Source organism: Capsicum annuum, chromosome 2 (genome assembly GCF_002878395.1).
Source record: "Capsicum annuum cultivar UCD-10X-F1 chromosome 2, UCD10Xv1.1, whole genome shotgun sequence".
NCBI lineage: Eukaryota > Viridiplantae > Streptophyta > Magnoliopsida > Solanales > Solanaceae > Capsicum > Capsicum annuum.
The window spans coordinates 135,497,487-135,521,819 of record NC_061112.1 but is presented as its reverse complement, the minus strand read 5'-3'; the positions used below and the strand labels follow the sequence as shown (position 1 = coordinate 135,521,819).

Sequence of the window (24,333 nt, the reverse complement as noted above, 5' to 3'; positions counted from 1 at the left end):
TACTTTTCTAAGGGTTTTCACACTTTTAATATATTATAGATTATACATATAGATTATAGATATAGATATAGCTTATAGGTTATAGATTATAGGTATAGATTATATATATATATATATTGCAGTAAAATTTATGTCGCTTCTACTTGTTGTTGCTAGGCTCTTGATATCTACTAAATTGATATACTGAATCATGAACTCAACACACCAGCTGAGATCGGCGATGAGAACTAATGGCCATAGTTATGGATGGGAAAAAGAGAAAAAAAATATATATAAATACAAACAATATATTGATGGGAAAAGAAACATATGAATTTCTAACTATGTAAACAAGACATATTCTAGCTATGTAAAAGAGATATATGAATTTCTAATTTGATGGGAGAAAAAAATCATATAAATACAAACAAAAACCATATAAGTACAAACATAAAAATAATTAATTAAAGTGAGGGTTATTTTTGTAAACAAATAATATATTTTTACAAATAATATACTATATATTATTTTTAGTACCACAAACCAAACAACCGCTAAAAAATAATACCAGCATAACTTATCCCAACACAACTAATCTCAGTATAACTAATCCCGTGTATAACTTGTTTTCAAACCAAACGACCCTAAATAATTTATTTTTTCGAAAAGTGCTTTTGGAAAAACAACAATAAGCAAATTTTGAGAGTTCACTAAATTTGTATTTTTCTAAAATACGTACTATTAAGATTTCTAAGCTCTTTTTATTTTGAAAAAATTTATTGAGAGATTTGAAAAACTGAATTTAACTTTTATACTGTTTAAAAGCTTAGTTCATGCGCACATAATTTGTGAAAATTCAATTTGCTTTGGTAAACTTACTTAGAAAACTTTCAAACAAAAAACCATCTTGTCATCTAATTCCTTCGTCTCAAATTGAGATGACACATTAATTAAGAAAAATAATTAATAACATACCTAGTTTATTATAGTACCTTTATTAAATAATGTTTATATTTTAATTTAAAGAAAAAGTAAAAAATATTAAAAAGATTTTTTATCTGTTATTGATTAATAAAAAAAGATAAATAAAATAAAAAAATAAATTAAAAAATTTGAGACGGAGGAAGTATTTAATTAAAGCACACATCATGACCAAAGTAGTAGTAGAAAATAAAAAGAGAAAGAAGGCTAATTATTAGTAATTATTTTTATTTTTTTATGGAAAGAAAGCTTAATGCCTAAATTCAAGCTTCCACAAGAGCCTAAATTTGCTTTCCCAAAAATTTAAAACTTTAGCTAAATCTAAACATCAAAATTCAGAAAGAGGATTTTGTGAAATCTCAGTTACTTGTCAATTTCAAGATTTGAAGGCGAATTACCATGGATTCATCCGCTGCTATTGCAACTCCTCCTTGGAATCTCCGTCGTCCTTTTCTTACTGGACAATTTTATCAGGTATTATCGCTTCACATATTTATGCAAAAAAAGAAGAGAAACTCATTGCATTAAAAAGGATTCAACTAATTAGCTACCCTCACCCCAACGATAGATACTTCTCTCAGTTTGACAGTTCCATTTCAATTAAATTTACTAAATTCGCATCCAAGTGTGTGACATAGTGGTCAATGAAGTTATTGAGAATTATGAGGTCTCGGGTTGACAAAAACACTTGGTGATTTCGCCTTGGACAGATTTACCAGGTACGTGTTGCTGGTGGTGGGAGGGTGATAGGTAACCGGTGGAATTAGCATGGTGCGTACAACCTGGCCTAGACACTACAGTTATCAAGAAAAAAAAATTACTTAAATCTTCAAATTTTAGCCTTTAATCGACTCTTCACGAACACGAATGCTGTTTTTTTGTTTTCCACCTTTCTTTTCTTCTTTTGCTTGGTTTGTTATGTTGAAACTATTTTGCCCATTGGAAATGCATGCAGGAAGTAAAGGTTACACCTGGAACTACTGAAGGCAAGGGGTTTTCTGTGGACTCAAGGTACCCTACTTGTCCTTGGCTTTCTGCTTTTTTACATAAGTCAATTTTGTTTTTTTAGCAATATGTTTTACCTTGATGTGTTTGAAATGCTTATTTTTAAGCCAAACTGGTTACTCCTATTTGGTATATCTCTACTTATTTTCTGTTTCTGTCTGGAGTTTTTATTGCAGTTCCGGAACAGATAAAGTGATAGGTTGCTACCATGCCACCATTCAGGTATACCTCTTTTGACTCAACTAGATAGTTACTCGTCCAGTCTTTTTTTGATTTTTGTTCTTACTATTGTTATTACTCGTTATTATCATTGTTTGGTTGCTCTCACTGTTATCATCGAGTATAATGTCAGTAAAGAAGAAGTTATATATTTGACTATAAATTTATGAACTTGGATCATAAGTCTTAACAAGACCGTCGTAGTCAATATATGTCATGTCCTTCTCTTGTGTGTGTGTTGTTATAGTTTGCAATTTAATTTCCTGTGAATATTTGTCATTTGGTCTTAAGTATAAAAGGTTAAGGCCTTAGGGTAGTGGGACTATTATGTTATGGCCCTTCTAAAATGTTTTTTTCATTAATATGCTATGTCCTAGATAAACTTGACAACCTTGGTTTGTAGTTTGTTCTGGGTCATAATCATTCATTAAAATATTGTCTAAACTCTTATGCAGGAATTGATTGTTATTGATGATCTTCTTTCCGCCTTGCTTGGAATTGAAGGGCGCTATATTTCTATCAAGAAAGTCCGAGGGAAGGAGGATGCCATAACCTTTCAGGTTGATGCATCTATGGATTTAGCTCTTCAGGTACATAAATTTGCTTTGAGAAAAGCGGTTGTGTCTCCACTTCATCTTGAATCTGTTTGTGGGAAAAAGAACTCTCATAGTTGATCTGAGTGAAATCAAGATCTAGATTGTTGTGTTATATCTATTTTAGTTTTGGGGTATGCATCAAGGTCCATAGGAGAATCCGCGCAATAGTTACTAGAATAGGGTGCTTAGAATCTGAAGAGCGAAGATCTGAAAACTCAGAACCTTCTGTCAATATCAGCTATCAATTTCGGCGACCAAATAAAGAACTTGTGCATGTGGCCTTGAGTATTTTTTCGAAATCAGCCTTGAGCATAATTTTATCAGAAGATAATAGCAGAAAGAGTCAACATAATGTTTCTAAGATATGGATTTAGTGGAACCGTTGGAACCGAAGATTTGATATTGCACGGCATTGTGCAATGAACCAATATTTTTGGGTGAGTAGGCCGGCAGATTTATCATTTAGCTTAAGTTAGGAAATGATGTTGCTAGCATGTATTTTCGAAGAACTATCAAACTAAAGAACATAGAGAATAAAGAGACGAGTCCGGAAGATATGTTTTCAGTAATAATAGCTAGGGAAAAAATGAGAGTTTTCATTCATAATGTTCGAAAGTTAATTAGACAAAGCATTTCTTATGAGTGTAACTTATTTACTTCATAAAAGAAGTATTGGGGGAATATGAAAAGAGAAATGTAGCTAAATAAGGGAAAATGAGAATGATACCTTCATCTATCTCTAATAGACAAAATTTCCTATGCTTAAATTAGCTAATAAGAGTGGATTCTCTAATTTGTTTGGTGTTCCTTTAAAATCCCAAAGTTTAGAGGAGGATGTCTGAGATTTTCGGTGCGTGAAACTGTCGAGCTGGCTGTTCAGCAAGTTTCCTTCTAAAAGGTGCACGGATTGATGAGGAATTGATTTGTGATGCAGAATGTCTTTTTAAGATCCGTTGGAATTCGTCATTTTCAAAAATCTCTCTTTAAGATACATTGGAATTCATATAGATTTGATATGAAGCTGGATCATTTTTGTAAATATTGCAAGCACAATTTGTGCTCCATCTATAATACGTAGCTTCCTCTCAAAAGAAGTACGGGTTAATGCTCAAAGATGATTCTTTCTAGCTTTCTGGTTTTCTTTTCTTTAATTCAAAGATGTAAGTGTAAAAAGTTGTTACTTAAAAACAATGGAAGTGCGTTTATATTTTTTGGTTAGCATTTGTTTTAATAACCGTGGGATCAGCCAGCGTGTGCAAATCTCAATTAATTCTACGGGGTAGCTGCTATCTTCCACCAGTACAAGTCTCGAGTAACTCTGTCCACTAAGACTTGTACATATGAAAAGAAATCACCTAGTGTTTTTGCGTTCATTGGGATTGGGATTTGAACCTGAGACATCATGGTTCTCAATCCACTTAATTGACAATTAGGCTAGGTGTTCAGTGTTTAGCATTTTATGCACCGACAATCACAATGCAACACTTTGAATGACAAAAGGAGAAAGGAAGTACATAAGTGTATATGTGCTTAAAAGCAATGAAATATTTTGAGTCTAAAAGTTGAGTAAACGTGAAGGAACATCCATATTGTATCTAGTTTAAAATATTAGTTGAAATAATTTGGACTATTATTGTAGGAATTCTCAAAAAGGTTGTTCCCGCTATGCGAAAGTTATATCTTGATTAACCAGTTTGTCGAGACAAGGTCACAGTTCAAGACAGGCCTAGTCAATCATGCCTTTGCTGCTGCTCTAAGGGCACTCCTCCTTGTAAGTTTCTTATTTATGGATCCTTCAGTGGTTGCATGGTGGATTATTCTTTTCTCTATTTGTTTATCTGGTATATTAACCATCTTATGTATAAGCTCTTCTCGATATATATATATTTGATAAATCACTTCTGGGAGGATGCAATCATCTTCATGATTTCTTAATCTCTTTTTGGATGTTGTAGATTCTTTACTCCTTGGTATACTGCTTGTAAACGTTTGAGTTTTCCACTTATTAATAAAATTATTTACCTTACAAAATAAAAATCTCCTTTTGTGGATAGATAAATGTACTTTCAGAAGATTATCTCTTAGGAAGCTGAGAAAACCTGTCTGCTACCTTGGTTTGGTTCGATTGATTATTTAAGGTTATTTTTAATTTGGATGCCATGAGTTGTTTCCATAATTTTCCCATCCTGGACATACATGTGCAATGTAGTAGTGAGAGAAAAAGTACTTTAAGAAACGAAAACAATATAGGAAAGCAAAAAGTGAGAGCTAATCAAAGTCTAGAATATATTTTTTCCAGGACTACCAAGCAATGGTGGCACAACTTGAACATCAATTTCGCCTGGGAAAACTTTCCATCCAAGGATTATGGTTTTACTGCCAGGTAATACTGCTTAAATTAGTTTAATTTCCGTATACTTGACTCATCATTGTTGGTCTTATGAAGCTATTTCTTGCAGCCAATGATGGGTTCAATGCAAGCGCTGTCTTTGGTGGTGAAAAAGGCTGCAGCCAATAACTGTTCTGGTTCTGCTGTCCTTAACCTCCTGCAAAGCCAGGTCTGGTGTTTTGATGTCACATTTCATAACTATAAGGAATCTATTGTCTGAGTTCCCCTAGAATTGTGGAATAACATAGATTCAATACCATGGTTTAAACTCCATATTTGCTCGAACATTGTGGTTTGGTTTTGCATGGTTATCAAAACGAGATCTGCAACTTTTACGTTTTAGTAGTTTTAATCAATTAGTCTTTCTCATTCAGAAATCTTCATGGAAAGTCGAAATTTTTTCAAGTATCAACGATAGACTCTACTTTGATAGTTCAGGATTTTTTAGAAATAAGATAAGGAAGGAATAACCCCCAGGGCTTAGCTCAATTGGTAAAGGTTGGGGAACTTTCGTCTTAAATCACAAGTTCGAGCCCTGTGCCAAATGAACTAAGTCTAGTATTTAAGTGGAGAAGGGTAAAGGGGCGAAGCCATCATCCCAGAGTCTCGAAAGCTGCAGTTGGCCCAAAGAGTTGGCCACGAACAAATTTCGTGGTCATAAAAAACAAAGATAAAGAAGAGTAATTGATTTCCACATAGCACTCACAAAATAGAGAGCTAATGCAAACAGATCTGAAAAATTTGAGGTGGCTATTTTTCTTCTTTCTGGACATTGCTGTGACTGCACAACGAGAATTTATCTCGCCAATGCTCTGATACCATTGAGCAAATGAGACATGGAATAATTGAATGAAACTTAGTTTGATTACTCCTTCAAGTTGCTCGACTTAAAAGTGATATACAGGTGCAAAAGTAGGAAAGAATCAGTCTAACTAGTCCTAATTGGTATACAATATCATTTACAATATTCTTGACACAAACTTATATATGTTCAATTTGAGGAGGGGGTCTGTACTTATTTCCAGATTAATTATTCTGTTTTAGGCAAAGGCAATGGCTGGTGATCACATAGTGAGGTCATTGCTGGAAAAGATGTCACAATCAGCAAGCACTGCTTATCTCAGAATATTAGAGAGGTATTTAATCTAGATTCTGCAATAATTATCCAAGTTTGTTTATGAGCTGGCTGACCTCTCATTGATTGGGAATAGTTGCCTAATCAGATATGTCATAACATGTTTCTGTTTTTCTTTCTCCAAAAAAAAAAAAGCACGTTTCTACTTTATGAAGTGTAAAAGAAGTTGGTGATACATTAATCACTAGGGTTGAAGGAGTATTGCTTCGTATATCTGCTATTTGATCTTGATGGGTCCATGCCGATAATGTCTACTTTGGATACCAGCTGATGGAGTTATTACACGTATTAAAAAGTAGTATATATTTCATTGAATAATGACTTTCAGCTAAATTGGAAATGGACATTTTTCTATCTGTATATTAGTCCCACGATAGTAAGCAAGGAAAGTACTAGTTTTCTTGTCTTCTAGAGTAAATATTAGGTTTTTCCATCAAAAACTGCTTTTGGTATTAAGGTGTGTCGTTTCTTCTCCATTTTCGACAATTGTCTGCTGAACTTCGCGTTCTTTTTACTGTGAATTACTGTTGTTGCTCAATGTGAACTACCCTAAAATTTTAGGTGGGTGTATGAAGGAGTGATTGAGGATCCTTATGGTGAATTCTTTATTGCTGAGAACAAGTCTCTTCAGAAGGTACATCTTTTTCAGCAACAACACTTTTTTACTTAGGTGCTGACATCTCATTGACACTGTATTTCCCGCAGGAGAGTCTTACTCAAGATTATGATACCAAGTACTGGCAACAACGTTACAGCCTGAAAGATGAAATTCCTAGTTTCCTTGCAAATGCAGCTGAAACAATTTTGATCACTGGAAAATATTTGAATGTCATGAGAGAGTGTGGACATAGTATTCAGGTTTTGACAAGATTTCATTGCTGCTATATGTTCACCCAATAAAGCTCTTCCATCTTTCTTTGCATTGCAATTCCATTAGTGATATTAGCAGAAGCTCGTAACCAAATTGTTTCTGTTAGATCCCTGTGGCAGAAAAGTCAAAGTTGACAATTGCAGGCTCAAATCATCACTATTTGGAGTGCATCAAGTCTGCTTATGATTTTGCCAGTGGCGAACTATTAAATCTTGTCAAAAATAAGGTGTGCTGAAGCAAGAAAGTTATTTCTTGACAGTTTTTTTTTCCATATTTCTTGATTTGCTACTGCAAGTGGTTTTACATGGAACTCCTCTCTGATGAACCTTTCTCTTCTTTGGCAGTATGATCTCATGGGTAAACTGCAATCTATTAAGCACTATCTTCTTCTTGATCAGGTACCAGCTAGTGGTTAGAAGATTATATGTATAAAAGCTTATGATAGTCTGCGAATTGGGGTTGGATATGGGGAAAATACCTGGTAAACTTTGAATTTAAAGGCTACCAGAGGAATGGTGCAATAACTTTCTTTGTTAACTCGTCAGCCCCTTCGTATTATCTTCTTTTAGTAAGAAGATGTTTCTTGGGCTAGAAGTTGGCATCAAAATGAGTTGCAGGAAGAAGAAAATATTAGACAATTCTTTTCTTTTGATCAGGTAAACAAAAATATTTGACAATTCTTATGCCCATCTTTTCCAAACAAGCAAATCAGTAAATTAAAATGAAAATTCAGAACTATCATACGCTTAAGTTCCCTGCCATTTGGGCCTGGTTTTGAGTTTTTTCTTTTGGTTTCATTCTTTATTTTCTTTATGTGTGCTTTCTGCAGATGGAAATTAAAGTGTTGTCCTGGTGCTGGTGTTTTATGTTTTTAGTTGGATGTATTTGGCCTTTAAGAAATTTATCTCCGCACTCACTGCAACTGGTCATGCAGGGTGATTTCTTAGTTCACTTCATGGATACTGCTAGAGAAGAGCTCATGAAGAAGCCTGATGAGATCTCTGTGGAGAAGCTACAGGTTTATACATAGTTTGTTAGTTTTCTGCCTTCCATTATAGGAAATCATTTGAAGCTCTTTAGAATGTGGTGTCACCTTCTTTTTTTTCTTCTGAGTAGTCTCTTCTAGACCTTGCTTTGCGATCTACTGCAGCTGCTGCAGATCCTTGCCATGAGGACTTATTGTGTTGTGTGGTGAGTTACTATTACTTTGGCCTGCTTAACCTTGTAGACTTGGAGATAATCTGCAGCATTTATGTAAAAAGGGTCCATCTTTTCTCAGGAGAGGACTACTTTATTGAAAAGATTGAGTACATTGAAAGATCTTGAGATCAGCCGGTCTGCTCCAGATAGCAACGATTTAGAGGAGCCACTGAGCATTACTGGCTTGGAAACTTTTTCTTTGAATTACAAGGTTTGCCTTCTAATTTCTCTTCTAATCTAAGGAAATTACATCACAGCTCCCACACAACAAAAAGAAAAAAGAGAAGAAAACAGATGAAAGAGCAGAAAATTGCTTCATAAAAGCAGTTCTATATGCCTTCTATATCGATCATAGATCAAGAACAGCAGTTGCTTCCTAGCAGTGGATTGTAATTTAAATTGTGCCCAATTTCTCCTTTGGGCAGTCAAAGAATGCAAAGATAACTCAGTCATATCAAATGAAAGCGACTAACAATGCAAAATTGTCAAGAAAAAATGAAGGATAAACCGATAAAGGACCATGAAAATTGGAAAGAAATAGGCAACTAGGAAATAAAAGGTTTAAAAAGCGTTGGTGCATATAAAATGTCAATACATAACAAGAAAATAAGAGTGGATGTTGGATTTTAAAGACATAGAAATAAAGCAACTGCAGATTCTTAAAGGAAATAAGGAAAGAACCTCCCTTATTATCCCAAGTGTGGAATCTGTCCAGCAAATCACAGCCAGCTACTTCCCCAGTTATATGATCAAATATGATCAAATGGATCAATTGGCTTGAGAGGGGATATATTATCGAAGTGAGACCATATCTAACTCTCTGTTTTGGAGTCTGCCAACATATATATAACTCCTCCTTACATAAATGTAACTCCTCCTTCGTTCCAGCTCTTTTGACAGAACTAACATTCCAGTGCCAAATGCTGATCATCATTTGTGCCGGCATTTTTTTTTATAATCGTGGTGTTCGGGCCAGCTTGCGCGCTCCTCGACTAGTTCCACGGGATACCTGCCACCTCCCACCAGCAATAAGTACCAGGTAACTCTATCCATCAAGGCTAGAACAGATGGGAAGAAATCACCTAATGTTTGTCTCTGGTGGAAATTGAACCTGAGACCTCATGGTGCTCAACCCGATTTCATTGAACCACTAGGCCGCACCCTTGGGAGCATTAGTGCCGGAATTTCTGACCCAATTTTTTAAGGACCTATGCACATTTAAACAGGTTGCGGGACTGATATTAAAATATGGTTGATCCCATTTTTACCTGTGAAAAGCGGGTTAAAATTGGGTATATTTGGGTTTTGCATATTGCAAGCTGAATTGCGGAGATAATCCTTTCTCTCTCTACGAGAATGCTGTTTCTGAAGCCTTTGCCGTCCTTCGCCGTGAAAGCAACTGCAAAGCTTTTCATGCTGGTTTGCATGCTCTTCATTCTTTTTAAAATAAAAGTTTGTCAAATTTGAGAACCAAAACAAACATATTTAGCTGGCGCCGAGGGAGAGCATCTTGTTTTCTTCTTTTCATTTTCTGTTTTGGCGAGAATGATCTTTAAAAGGTCATAGAAGTACTTCTGCTGGATCATTGTATTATTATCTCCTGAGCCTGGTTGCATTTCATTGTGTTTCAGGTTAGATGGCCATTATCTCTTGTAATATCACGGAAAGCCTTGACAAAATACCAGTTGATTTTCAGATTTCTATTCCACTGTAAGCATGTTGACAGGCAACTCTCTGGGGCATGGCAAGTACATCAGGTATGAGCTTTCAGTTACTTTTACTAACAGTAGTAAAATAGCTTCTCTTTTCCTTTTTGACTTCTGGTAGATTTACGTGTTTGCTTATTTCTTGTTATAGGGTCTCCGCAAGCTGGACATGCAAGGAACTACAGTTTCTGTATCGTCTTTGTTATGTCGCAATATGCTAAAGTTCATAAATAGTCTCTTACATTACTTGACATTTGAGGCAAGTTTTATCCCTTCTCTGGGATCTGCAGTTCCAATATTTTCTTAGCTACATGTCTGCAGTTCCCATATGTCTGCCTGCCTATAACTACTTGAATGGTTTAAGTTTCCTAGTTCTCTTTGTTATTCTTCCTTTATTTGTATTTTTGACAAGTTATTCTTCCTCTCTTAATTTAATTTCTGGTTGCATACTTTAAGTTCCCAGTTTTTCTCATTGATCTTTTCATCACTGTCACCGTAGCAGCTCTAATGTATCCTTCTCATTCACAATTCTTCTTCATTTATCAATGCTATATTAGACATGTGCTTTAGTACATCTATTTGTACTAGTGAAGACAGCTGCTCCTTTTCTCTTGTTAGAAGGTCAAATAAATTAATTTTATTGGCTGATATAAAAGATGGTTGACTGTAATAATTTTGATATTTTATTGACTGATATACAAGAGGGTTATGCTATACATCCTATTTCTCTGATACTTGGGGTTATGATTTCTTACTTAGGGTTATTATTTCTTATCTCTTATCTCTGTTATGCTATACATCCTCTTTCATGTCTCATTACGGCCTTGGTATATTATTCTCTATCTTGAGCCGAGGGTCCATCGGAAACAACCTCTCTACTTCCTCGGAGTTAGTGGTATGGACTGCTTACATTTTACCCTCCCCAGACCTCACTTTGTGGGAATGTACTGGGTCTGTTGTTGTTGTTGTTGATATACAAGAGGGTTGACATTAAAAATTTTGATGTGTATTGCTAGTCAGATTGAACCGGTATCTTATTGTATCTTCAGGTTCTTGAACCTAACTGGCATGTAATGCTCAGCAGACTTCAAACAGCGAAAAGCATTGACGAGGTAAAATGGTTATGTTAATTTGTGCCTCTATACAAATTTCAAAGGAATCTTTGTAACTAAACACATTATAGGACAGTCCTGCTGGGCTGGTCCTTTTCTTTAACTTATTAATGTATTGTCTCATTAGTTCTTTGATTCATCTTTGGGACAGGTTATCCAATACCATGACTTTTTTCTTGATAAGTGCTTGAGGGAATGTTTGCTTCTATCACCAGCCCTTCTTAGGGTTAGTATGATTTCTAATCCTGGTTATTGGTGCCTTCAGTTACTTTGTTCCTAATTAGAAAATCTTCACAAAAGGTAATATTGATGATGACTAGCCTTTATGCATTGTTCAAGAAGAACCTGCTAGTGGGCACATTTAAATAGCAACTGCCAGATTACTTTTTAGGTTTTGAGTCTGTTCATATGATTTTCTCATGAATGTGTTTCTAAATGCAGAAGGTGGAGAGGTTGAAACTGATATGTCTGCAATATGCAGCTGCAACACAACGGTTGATTACCTCCTCGTTGGATATTGCTGATACTGACACGTTGTATAATGATTCTCCCAGTATAGAAAAATACAAGAACTTGAAACTAAGGACCCCATATCAGATGCGGAGACTAGCTCCTGAAAATGTCACAGTATTTGAATCTGTTCTGTATGTTAAAATGAATTTGAACTTTTGTTTTTTAACCCTGCTATCTCTGTCTCTCATAGTTGACTAATCATGTGCAGGACATTTGAGAAGGAATTTACCTTTGAGCTTCATAGCCTGGGACCAATATTAAGCAGTGGCTCTTGGGCAGAACCATACATGACTCATCTTGCTCAGTGGATTCTTGGTGTGGGAAAAGACCAGTAAGCTGATTGTATTTGTTGACAACAAACTTACTTTTAGAATTGCAGTTGTAGTGATCTTTCTTTTTATGTATGCCATTTTGATTCCTTTAAGTGCACCAAGCTGCCTTTTTTCCTGTTCGATTCCTTTCTCTTACTGTAGAGTGTGACCAGTGTGAAATTAAATCAAGCTTTTGCAGCCTCTTTCCCTTTAGCTTAATCTTTTATCTGATTTTTAGAGACCTTAGTGTTGCCTCCAAGAAGCAAACACAAATATATGTGGTTGCATGGTAATCTTGAGTGAATCGAGCATCGTTCCTTTGAGGACTGGTGATTAACTACTAAAAACTACTACTAGTATTGATCAAGCTATGCCTAATTATCAAGCAATAAACAAGTGTGGAAGTTGGTTAAATAACTTACTACATTAAAAGCATTGTGGAGAAAACAATTGAATGCTCAAACTTCTGAGGAATCTGATTATTGACAAGCCTAGAATCCAATAAATTCGAGTCTCTTTATCTTTTTTTTTTTTTTTTTGATAACGGTGGTGGCTGAGACCGATGGAACGAATCACTAGTATTTTTTGTCTTTGTTGATGTTTGAACCTGAGACGTCAGGTTCTCCACTCACTTCGCTGTCTATTTATGTGAGAAGAGTAGGAAAACTAGTTTCTCCTGTATATTGCCCTCGAATCAATTCCCTAATACCTATATGGATTCAACAACTTACAACACTCTTCAATCCTACAGGCTATAGCGACCTTGGATTCCCTTTTTCAAGTTTAATTTTAAAATCCACAGATATCGATAGAAATGATGTGCAAACAATCCAACAATTAAGAACAAAAATTGAATAATAGATAACCAATCAACAGCTACCTAATCCACTGGGAAAAAAGGAAAAGAAAGGTAACAGACCACGTAAATAAATTGTTTCCAGCAGTGAAAAGAAAAATAAATAAAAATGACAGTCCCTTTCAAGTAGTTTGATTTATCTATATATTATGCATAGTAGTAACTAGGGTTGAACTAATCCTAATATAATTGGTGATCCACTAAATACAACAACCGGTGGCTCTATTAGGTTTGTTGGCTCCAATATCAGCCGCTCTTTTGTCCTTAAAAGAGGATTTGGTATTCCCAGTCATTAAAATCAACAACCAACAACATACTTAATTTAACGAGGTCTAATTTTACCAAGTGGAGTTTTATAAATGTAAAATATAGTTGAAAGAGTATAGTACTAATAATTTTTAAGGTGACACTGTTTCGGGACGGAGAAAATTGTATTAATTCATTGTCTAATATATGTGTCAAACTAATTTGTTTTTTAATCTGTGTTGTGAGGAATGTTACTTTATTTTTTATTTTAAAATGATTTTGACTTTGATTTTTTTAAAATTCTTAATGAGATAATTATAGTCTATTGACAATTTTTTCTCTTTCTTACAACCTGGTGTTTTATCAAACACCATCATCTGAACTGAAAATGAAATGGGACGGTAGAACTTGTAGCTTTATGGAAGCTTCTAAAAATTTGGTTTGTTGCTCAACTTCATTCTTCTTGTTTTTCTTCATATAATAACTAGAAGAAAAGAAAAGGTGGAAGAAGGTTTTCATTTATTTTATTTTTTTGGGATGCGTCTCCATGTGTAACATGAAAGCAGAATGGATCACTGATCTATTTGTCTATTCAACAGAGTTTACTTTTTTTTCCGTAAAGGATTTAAGTTATTATGCGAATAACATAATAGAAAAATTATACGTACTTATTAATGCAATTTGAATATGTTATAACAAGTCAATTATAATTATTATAGATTATCAAATCAATAATATTATATAATGTTAAATGTAATTACTTTTTTAAATGATTTAATCATCTATTTGGACAAGGCTTCCATTTCAAAGACTTGGTCAGTATTAATAATAGCACTAAATTGAAACATCGCCTTTTAGATGTTTGACTGATAATCCTCTTTAAATTGGAAATTTAAGTTTCAATAAGTGTATTTAGCTTTTAAAGTTCAAATAATTCACACAACAAAGTGAAGGAAAAAAAAAAAAAAAAACATTATCATGGTGGTTAAATAGTATTGGTTCTGTTGTTCTCGGTGTGAAAAATCAAATGAGCAACACATCACAACAACAAAAACATTAACGTACTTAATGTGGTCTCATAAATAAAATATGGAGAGAGTAAAGTATACACAAACTTATACGAGATAGAAAAATTATTTTAATAAACCATCAATTTTGTTCATATTGCATTGAAGCTAATTCAGATATGATAGCACTCAATTATCTTTCAAACTATTTAGACTTTGTGGATTGAATAATTGAAAAAAAAGCCTCAACCCCCCAATAAATTCAGAAAATTGCTTGCTTACCAAAACAAATTTAATAACTTTCCACACAAACCAAACACTGACTTTGGAAAACATTAACGCGTCCTTCTTTCTTTTTCCCCCACAATGAGTCGGCAAATACGTACTCCTTAAAGCAATGTGGTGTGCTTTTACAATACAAATTCATAAGATGGGGACACATCAACCTCTCCTCATAAAAGTCAAAAAAAATAATCACATATTACATACTATTAGTTTACATATAGATCTTGACATATGATACTTGTTATATTTTCTTTCCAATAGTCTAATGGGAGTAATAATTCTAGGCCCCATGATCTATTATATTTTATTTTATTTTATTTTTTTTCATCAAAAATTATGATGAAATAGATAAGATGATCTTATTTTTTTTACAAAAAAACTTTTGAATATTGTGTTTAAAAACTTGGGTTCTACATTATTTAGGATTTAGTAGTTGTTTGTTTTTCTAATCCATATCAAAATAGGATTTATAGTCAAAATATATATATATATATAAACAATTTTTCCAAATTCTAGTTGCCATTATAAATAGATTACTAGTACCACCTATTCTATTACTCCCTCCGTCCCAAATTTTCTTGATTTCTCATTTTATTTGTCTTTTTTTTATTATTTTTTTTTTAAAATTAAAATGTAAATATCATTTAATAGAGGTATTATAATAAATTAGTCATATTATTAATTAGTTTTTTAAAATTATTATGGCATGTCAATTTGGGACGGAGGGAGTATTAGGTAGAGATTATTAAGCACTTATCGACGAGATTTTAAGTGAATTATTAGGAAACTTGGAATAGCAAATACATACGAAAAAAATAACTTAAGACTCTTTCAAGATTCTATATATATCAAAAAGCTTAGTCAAGGCTAAGGCGAAAGCAAAATACTACACTCATTGTTACATCCGCACCCTTCTTCTTCTTCTTGCTATGGCAGATCATCAAAGAATCCATCCAGTACCTGAACCAGAACAAGAACCACCAGTACAAAAACCCACTGTTCCTTTAGTACCAAGGGGTTCTTTCAGTTCAGAAAAAGGTGACCCTGAGAAACAACAAGAACCAGTTCCTTTGAGGAGAAGAACAATCCCATATTATCCACCATTAAAACCACCTAAGAGAAGATGTTGTTCTTGCAAAAAATGTCTTTGTTGCACATGTTGTCTGTTATTCCTCATGATCATAATCATTGGTGCTTTAGCTGCTGCTTTCTACTTTGTCTTCCAACCAAAAATACCAAACTACTCTGTTGACAGCATGAGGATCAGTCAATTCAGTTTCAACAATGACATGACTTTATTGTTTGCTACTTTTAATGTTGGCATCACTGCAAGAAACCCCAACAAGAAGATTGGGATTTACTATGAAAGTGGTAGCCATTTGAGTGTTTGGTATACTGGTGTTAAGCTTTGTGAAGGGTCATTGCCAAGATTTTATCAGGGTCATCAGAATACTACTGTACTAAGTTTGGATTTATCAGGACAAACACAGAATGTTACTGAATTGATGCAGGCACTTCAGGTGGATCGACAGAGAGGAAGTATTCCATTGAATCTCAGGGCAAAAGTTCCAGTGAAGCTTAAAGTTGGGAAATTGAAGCTTATGAAATGGAACTTTTTGGTTAAGTGTAGGCTGGATGTGGATAGCTTATCTGCAAATAATGCTATCAGGATAAGGAATAGTGATTGCAAGTTTGGATTTAGGCTTTAATTCATATCCCATTATAGTCCACCATTATAATCTTGGATTTCTTTTTTTGTTGTTTGATTATTTTTTCTGTATAATTACTTTTTCTTCACTTTTTACAGATTTTTTTCAATATCTGTAGACACTGTTGTACTCATATATTTTGGATTGATATATATGTATTATCGGCTTCTCCTTTTCTTATTTTGGTCTTACTGGTATCATGTGAAAAGAACAGTAGTATCAGTACCCAAAAGAAATTCCTGAACTAGGTAATACAATAAAAAAGGTAGTCGTGTGCACAAAGCATTCCCGCGTTCATGCAAGATTGGGGAAAGGGTTGCACCTCAAAGGAGTGTGATTTATCAGCCTACTCTGATGTAAGCACCAATGGTTGATTCCACGGCTCAAATCCGTGACTTATGGGTCACATGGGAACAACTTTAGTAATGCTTCAAGATTCCCCTAGTGAACAATTTAATACAATTACTTAAAAGTATTTCAATCTTGGTTACTGTGAAGTACAATCATTTTGAGCTGCTTCGTATGATTTACTTTCCATTTTTCTTATATATTCTTACTTTAGTCTTTTGCATAGTTTACTTATTGGACAGGTGTAAATGTATCTTGGTGAGACCTTCATGCTTGTGCTAAGATCATCTATCACTACGGTTGCAATTTACATGGTTAAGTAGAAAAGTGACAGTAGATGAATGGTTGGCATCCTCCTCCTGTCCTAAGAGAAAAAATAGTCATTCTTTTATATAGAAGTGCTCATCAAGAATGATATGCAATTTTGGAATTAACTCTTATGTCAGAGTTCCAAAATCCAACTGTGTTCTATAAACTGTCAGGAATGAGCCAAAGATGTCATAACTGTAATATTTTGCAGGGAATTCTAGTTGATACCTCTCAGTCAGTTTGAAATGGTCTGTCCAAGTTAGTAACTAATACATGTTTGTCGTATGCTTTCGTTCCCTGCATTAAAGTGAAACTCCAATTTTACCACTATGGTATCAATGATAGAACTTATAAGAATCTTACTAGTAGGCGGCAGATGAGTTACATTTGCTTCCAAGTAAATCATTTGTAGACAACATTCAATGAAACGAAAGGTTCCGAGGCATACAATCTTCAAAGAAAACAAAGGCTGCAAAGTGTGCAACCACAACTGGAAAATGTATTCTAAAACAAACTGCATACATCTTTAACAAATTGTTCGATGTTTTAAGTAGAAGCAGCCATAGAAATCGGGTGGAGACCACCTCTAGGTCCAACTCTGCCACGGCCTATTCCTGCTTGCTGGTTGTCAGAATCCCTCCTCTTCACATTCACTCTTCTTTTGCCTTCTTCCATGTCATGGCCAATCTCTTGCCTTTGGAAGCCTAGAGGACTCCTGTTGTCATCTCTGCTATAGGATTTTGAAGAAGGCCAACAGTCAGTTGAATCAGCCGAATTTGGTTCCCATGCGGAAGGGGAAAGCCAATTTTGCTGACCCACAACACTGTTGCTTCCTGAGGATTCTTGCTCTTCCATATCAGTTCCCCTTCTGAAGGTTACATACTTCTGTATGCTTGGCTCCATTAAATCATCACTCACAGCAACTTCAGACTCCATGAACGGGTCCTTGATCCCTAGCCTCCTCTTTCCAGGATGATCAGCCCCGAAAGAAGCATTATCATTCTGACTAAATTGCTCAGCTGTGGGGTTTCTTCTCCTGTCATCAGAGAAAGCACCAGACAAGTTGGAGCTAGTGGTTGAGTTCAGGTCAGCAACTGCATCAAGAATTGAGCAAGCTTTTGTTACACAAGGTGGTAACGAAAACGCAGGGGTGGTGGTATTGGTCTTCTGATGGAAGTTTTGGATGTCCTCGAGCAACAGTGCTGTATATGATTGAGGAGGATTTGAGAGAGCTTCCGGATTGATGTCTAGGTCTCTAGATAGCCTTAGCGACCTGCTTCGCTGGGGTTTATGGCTTTCGGGTCCTGAAACAATCACATTCATTGCAACATTCTGCTCCTTGACCTTGCCATCCAGAGTCCCTTTGCTGCTGCCAAGTTTGTTCTCAGTTCCTTGCTGAACAACTTTGCTAATGCTCACGGTTTCTGCATTCAACTTCTGCATAGAGAGAGAGCACATGAATATTGACATTAATAAATCAGTCGATCAAGCAAAATCCCATAATAATTGGGGTCAATGAATCCTCTACTCTCATTAGTCTCTATAGAGGTCTATATTTCAGGTAAAATTATTCATCTTTCAAGGAAAGTAAGGTTCTTTATATGTCACATTTACTCCTACATGGATATACCAACAAGACTAAAATCAGTTCTCATTCTCTAATTTCACACTTATACCTACACCAGACCTACAAAACTTATAACTCATGTCATACATATAATTAGTTCTTTTTCTAATACAAACCATTGCCTCAAAGGTTGCTAGCACAAGCAAATATCAGCCAGTCCATAAATAAGCGAACTAAAACGTGATTTTTTTTTTATTTTTTTTCGAAATAAAAACTCTACAAACTAATAAAAGGAGCCAACCTGGGAAGGGACCTTCCGTCCTGGCGTGGGCATCTGCTCCAAGACAACGTTGGTGTCAATCTCGCTGAGAGGATTTCTTCTGTAGGGAGACTGTTCGTGTTTCCTCGAATTGCTGCGGCTAAGGGACATGGGCTGCTGTTGATTTTGGTTGGAATGAGCATTGTTATCTCTCTCATTCAACACCTTTGCATTCACCCTTGCTGGTGAACGAGCACGCGGAGATGCAGCAGTTCTTGGACCGTCACCACCTGCATTTCTCTTCACTTGAACCCTCTTAACAGCAGCAGCAGAAATATTCTCAGGTCCACCAGCATCAATGCTCTTGTCCATCACCATAGATGAAACAGTAGCAGGTACGGATACCATCTTCCCTGGCCTACCGCCATTATTTCCATTAGCATTAACAGAAGCCACATTGCCACCATTTGAGGTAGTAATTGGTGAATCAGATCTTCTACCAGGAGACCTACTCACCCTTCTAACCCCTCCACTGTTGCCTCTTTCTCTACTACTACCCGACCGCTGCTTCTGTTGCTCCTGGTCTCTCTCCCTACTCGGGGTTCTCCTCCGTCCCTGAGATGAAGAATTAGGCGTTCTAGGCTGGCGTTGGCGTTGCCTATGGCGACGAACTCCATCTCCCACAGCCCCATCATCCTCACAATCCACCACATTTTCTTGCGACCCCTCATTTCCATTCTCACTCTCAAAATCGAAACTCCTCTTGGAACCAGAATACTTTCTACTCCTTTGAGGATTATCAGTGGATCCACTAGAACCCAATTGTCCCGTCTTTCCCATAGATGAACTCCTACTAAGCCTCCCACATTGTATCAAAATAGCATCAACTTCTTCTTTAGTACAACTTGAAGTCCTCACAGGAGCAGATACAACAATACCATTATTCTCTTTCACTAACTCACCATTGTTATTAGCAGACTCAACTGCTTCATTTGCCTTTTTAACAACACCCTTTTCTTCTTCAGTCTTCCTATCCACTTCATGGCTTTTTCTGTGTTTGATAACAAAGATTTCTTTTTTCACACTTTCTCCCTCTACCTCTTTCTTGATCTCCACTTGGGTACTATTAATTTTGGTGATTTCTTGATTTGTATTTGAAACTGCAGCAGTAGTAGAAGAAGAAGAACAAGATGTGCTCTTCTTACTCAAACAACTTCCCATTTTATTTTTTTCTCCCAATAACGGAAAACCTCAAAATTACAGTGAGAAGATGAAAGAAAACTGAAGATTTTGTAACGGCAGGGGAAGAGAAAAAGATAAGAGGAAAAGGGGAAAAGGGGTTCAGAGTTCAAGAAAACCACTCAATTAAAAATGGCAACTTTATGGGGTGAGAGAAATAGATTCAGCAGAGGAAATTCAAATTTTGACTGAGGCGGGGTAAGGGGTGGGCGGGGGGTGGGGGATAGGGTGGCAGTCTGTCAATAGAGCCGTTAAAAGGGCTTTGTATTATTTCTTTCAAAATATAAAATAGGCCAAACACATATACGGTCCCTTAAACTTACTCAAAAATTTCATTTAGATACTTGAACTTAGTCTTGTTCTAATGGAATACAATACGATATATAATTTTGTTCTTATGAGGCACAAGCTAAAAATTCATTCCATCAATAAAATGTGTGTGGTTACACATATTTTTCAATGCACATTTTATCCTCCTCAAACCCACTTTGTGAGAATATATTGGGTATGATGTTTGTTGTAGTTTTGAGTTTGTTGTGTCTAATAAGAATGAAATTATACATAATATTGTGTTCAATTAGAACAAAACTAAGTTTAAGTGTGTAAATAAAATTTTCAGACAAATTTAACGTTCATATATGTGTTTGGCCTATAAAATAATTGATCTTGTCACCTATCATGTGAATTTATATGTTGTTTGAAGGGATAAAACAAAAATTGCTGTTTTTTAATGGTGTATTTTATGAAGTATGTTTGGGGAATGATGAGAATCTTGATCCAGTTTTTTGGATTAAGGAATCCTTCAACGGTCGTTTGATCAGTGATGGGCATGTGGGTCACATTAGTTTTCTAGAATTCTAATTTTCTGGATTTGGTGCTCTAATTGTACAATTTTTTAAAATGTGATGCCTTATATAGATAAAATTGACTTCTCTAGGGACTAATGAGTAATTAAGGCAACAATTACTATTCGAAATTCACCTACTATTATTATTATATAGATAAAAACTTGTTGCCAGAGGTCCGAATTCACCTGCTATTCGAAATTGAAATTTTTTATCCTTTCATTAATTTATGGTTCATTCATATTCTTGCGAAAAGAAAATGGATAAATATACTCTCAAATTATAATAAATAGTATTTATATATATCTCTATCATACTTTGGGTACATAGATATTTTTACTGTTAGTGTGAGGATATATACGTATCATTTCATTAACGATGGGACATATATATATTCAAAATATGACAGAGGATATATACATATTATTTATCAATTTTTACGTTTAGGAAAAAATGCATTGTGTATTTGTCGTTTTTGTTAACGGAGTTTCGCAATGAAGCAAGTGTACTTCAGATGCCCAAACTTTTTAAAATGAATGGTTATTTCAAAATTATTATCCCTTATTTTTCGTACGAGACAATCTTGACTGCTTGTTAGAGTAAAATGGTAATATTTGTGCCAATGGAGGGACGTTTTGGAAGAAAATAAGGCTCCTCCTTATCAGGACTTTGACTGGTTTTTAAATTACTGTTTGAGTTAAGGTAACTTTTTAATGAGATGAGAAAATAGACAATCATCAAACTCATTTTTCCTTCATTTTCGAAGTTGGAATTCCTATCTAATTTTGGAATTATTCTAGTTTGTCTGAGCCACATAACTAAATTGTTCAATCGAAAGCCCCTCCCCCCAATGGCTTACGGATTAGTAATTTTAGTCCTTTTGAGTTATTGGTTCAAAAATGAATTTTTTTGAACACAAATTCAAAATTTGAAGTAAAATTATTCCTACATCTAAGATCAAACAATTTCAACCATATTACACTTGTACTGAGCAATCAGATCAATTTAGAACCAAACTGTCCTTCCAAACCATCATAACTTCACTGCAACTAAAATGGCAAACACTGAAACAGCATGCAGATGAAGTTAACTTGATACAGAAAGTACCAATGTAATTCATATTATTGACAGCATTCCGCAGTGAAAGGTACGACTCAAAAAAGACTTGGAACACATAATAGGAGCTTGAAATTAGGAGCAACCAGGAAAATAAGTAAAGAGTTAACATCTAATTAATACAACAGGGAAAAACACAAAAGACATCCTATCCTTTACTGGAAATAAATGGGAATTACAAGGAGGTTGCTCCATTTGAGACTACTATTCATTACATAAGGAAATTAACTCCACAAGATATTGAGCAAATCATCAGCCCCATAATTGCCAAGAAATTAAACCCCCTGCATAGAAGTAAAGCCATAATAATCAGCATTCAGTACATTACACACCATTTCTAGAACTATTCCGTTCTAATCTCCCCTAACCAGATATAACACACACTTCAAGCCATTTAACCTAAGGGGTCATTTAATTCAAAACGACGATTTCCCAGGTTTATAATAACCAAGATTATAACTTGGATAATCCATCCTCCACCTTCAATATGGAACACCTCCAACCAAGCACGGGATAAATTTATATAAGGATAACCCACCTAATCTTTTGAAGTAAACGGCTTGTAACAGTTAAAAATTAACTATGAAAGTGATAAACATACCTACAAAAGACACTTTTAACTTTCATTCATTGACTTGGTGTGAACACCCATGTAAATTCTACCCGCCAGCATAACAAAGATCAAAAAGTAAAGGACTCCATTTTGTCAAAGGTCAAAAGGTACACACACACATCATTGTTCTTTCTTACTTTGAAATATTTGGATACTGAACATGTTATAGTTATATTCAACCTAAATGATAAAAAATTCAAAATAATTCTACCTCGCCAGCATAACAAAGATCAAAATAATTCAATAAATATGTTTCTAGTCTGAGCATTAGACCTAAGAACAAGTGAAAGACTCACTTCACTCTGTCAAAGGTCAAAAAGGTAACACGCACACACATAGAGAGAGAGCATTGTTCTTTCTTACTTTGAAATACTATTTGGATACTGAACATGTTAGTTAAATTCAACCTAAATGAAAATAGGTGATTCAAAAACAAGAAATGATTCTAAAAAGAAGAGAGACTAACCCAATTTTAAGACGATTTTGGGGATCGCCAGTGGAATAGCCAGTGAAGTAGAAATAGCGAGACACAATATAAACAGCTCCAAGAGATGAACAAATCAATGGGTGCCTAATCCCTCCAACAATCATCAACATGAAAAACATTGGCATAGCTTCTATTGAGTTCTGATGACCTCTCTGCAATCAACACACCAATAAATCCATAGCATTTCCTAATTTACCAAACAACATCAAAAGCACGTGTAGAAAATTAACACAAATACTACTTGTTTCTCTATAAAGAAGATAGCATACCTGAACGCAGTTAAAGAACTTAGCATCCTTATTTTCAGATTCAATAGCATACATTGTTGGATAAGTCACCTTGTACCTGTTAAGATTTCCATTATTATCATTACATCTCTACGCTAAAATCCCAAAAGGGTTCTGCCATAATTCGAAATAAAAAACGAATCTTTAGCTTCAAATCACAAGAGGGGTTTGGCATAATCCAACAACAACAAAAAAAAAAGTTATCTTCAAATCACAAAAGGGGCTTGCCATAATAGAAAAAAAAAACGAATCTTTATCTCCAAATCACAAAAATCAGAAAAGGGGTTGTGTAAAATAAGGAAAAACCAAGAAATGCAGAGAGATTTAGACAAATAGAAGTGAAAAACGAGGTACTTTTTGCGGGCTTTGCCGACTTGAAAGGACATCCAGAAGTTGAGGAAACAATAAACGACAAGAGCAAGAACAACGTATCCATATTCTCTAGGGAGCAATTCAACTCCAGCCATGGCTTCTTGATCTTTCTGAGAGAGAAATGGGAGTTTTTAGGGATTGAATGATACTTTGCTTTGTGTTGAGGTGAGGTTTATAGGGGACTGGTTCGAGATCTCGCCACCCAATTCTTGTCTTGTTTGCCAAGAATGCTTCAATGCTACTTTGACTTTTGCTTGTGTTCCCACGATAATGTAGGAAAGTTAATGTTATTTTTACCCCCTTCTTCTAGAGAGTGCGAAAAGCTGGAAATGTGATTGGATATTGTTGAATTTTTATTTTTTATTTATTCGACACTTTAACGAGTTAAGGACCCGTTTGGTCATAAATATCCTAAGAAGTTTCTAGATAGTATAATTTTATTATTCAGAAATTTTTAAAATTTTAAACTTCACTCAAAATAACTTATCAAAAATATTTGAAAATATACCGCTAAAGACTACCTTAATGAAGAACGGGATTCTATAATAACTTTTACTAGAAAATTTTGAGCGATCATAATAGCATATCTAATAGTATAATCTTATAAGTGATTTAGAGATATTGTTTTTTAAGAACTCTCGATTCAATATATAAAATTATGAGCGAAACGAATAAATGTTCGTCGATAAACCCTATGTTGTTTAGAACATGTATGTATGTCAAAATATCTTTGTATGATTGTTATTGATTCTGCTATCAAGAACGAAACAA

At 34.9% G+C, this 24,333-nt stretch overlaps 4 protein-coding genes and 1 long non-coding RNA gene across 10 annotated transcripts; 3 read left to right on the top strand and 2 right to left on the bottom strand.

The window, feature by feature from the left end:
• Window positions 1-1,184: 1,184 nt before the first annotated feature.
• On the top strand, window positions 1,185-12,230 carry LOC107859663 (gamma-tubulin complex component 2). Of its 6 annotated transcripts, none has more exons than XM_047407112.1 (22): window positions 1,185-1,434; window positions 1,671-1,679; window positions 1,916-1,971; window positions 2,142-2,187; window positions 2,640-2,774; window positions 4,420-4,551; window positions 5,080-5,163; window positions 5,240-5,338; window positions 6,214-6,305; window positions 6,866-6,938; window positions 7,010-7,162; window positions 7,282-7,401; window positions 7,520-7,573; window positions 8,110-8,193; window positions 8,292-8,366; window positions 8,455-8,586; window positions 10,007-10,132; window positions 10,233-10,340; window positions 11,131-11,193; window positions 11,345-11,419; window positions 11,635-11,837; window positions 11,915-12,230. In XM_047407112.1, the coding sequence occupies exons 1-22, from the start codon at window positions 1,360-1,362 to the stop codon at window positions 12,039-12,041; spliced, it is 2,121 nt and encodes a 706-aa protein (XP_047263068.1). In that variant the 5' UTR covers window positions 1,185-1,359; the 3' UTR covers window positions 12,042-12,230. The 6 variants fall into 6 exon arrangements, with proteins under 6 accessions (XP_047263068.1, XP_047263067.1, XP_016560227.1 ...); XM_047407111.1 differs by having other exon boundaries at window positions 2,130-2,187; XM_016704743.2 differs by having other exon boundaries at window positions 1,353-1,434; window positions 1,671-1,731.
• Window positions 12,231-15,151: 2,921 nt separating this feature from the next.
• Window positions 15,152-16,300, top strand: LOC107859662 (NDR1/HIN1-like protein 6). Its single transcript, XM_016704738.2, has one exon. It carries the CDS (start codon window positions 15,341-15,343, stop codon window positions 16,118-16,120), a length of 780 nt encoding a protein of 259 aa, XP_016560224.1. The 5' UTR covers window positions 15,152-15,340; the 3' UTR covers window positions 16,121-16,300.
• An 863-nt stretch (window positions 16,301-17,163) lies between these two features.
• LOC107859661 (uncharacterized protein At1g65710) lies at window positions 17,164-20,031 on the bottom strand. Its single transcript, XM_016704737.2, has 2 exons — window positions 18,646-20,031; window positions 17,164-18,214 (listed from the first exon to the last, which is right to left on the bottom strand). Exons 1-2 carry the CDS (start codon window positions 19,822-19,824, stop codon window positions 17,324-17,326), a joined length of 2,070 nt encoding a protein of 689 aa, XP_016560223.1. The 5' UTR covers window positions 19,825-20,031; the 3' UTR covers window positions 17,164-17,323.
• Window positions 20,032-21,768: 1,737 nt separating this feature from the next.
• LOC107859660 (microsomal glutathione S-transferase 3) lies at window positions 21,769-23,933 on the bottom strand. The gene is made up of 4 exons (XM_016704736.2): window positions 23,545-23,933; window positions 23,173-23,248; window positions 22,883-23,055; window positions 21,769-22,087 (listed from the first exon to the last, which is right to left on the bottom strand). The coding sequence occupies exons 1-4, from the start codon at window positions 23,655-23,657 to the stop codon at window positions 22,015-22,017; spliced, it is 435 nt and encodes a 144-aa protein (XP_016560222.1). The 5' UTR covers window positions 23,658-23,933; the 3' UTR covers window positions 21,769-22,014.
• On the top strand, window positions 23,062-23,592 carry LOC124896039. Its single transcript, XR_007052421.1, has 2 exons — window positions 23,062-23,244; window positions 23,541-23,592. It is a non-coding gene; the product is annotated as an uncharacterized LOC124896039 (long non-coding RNA).
• Window positions 23,934-24,333: the final 400 nt, after the last annotated feature.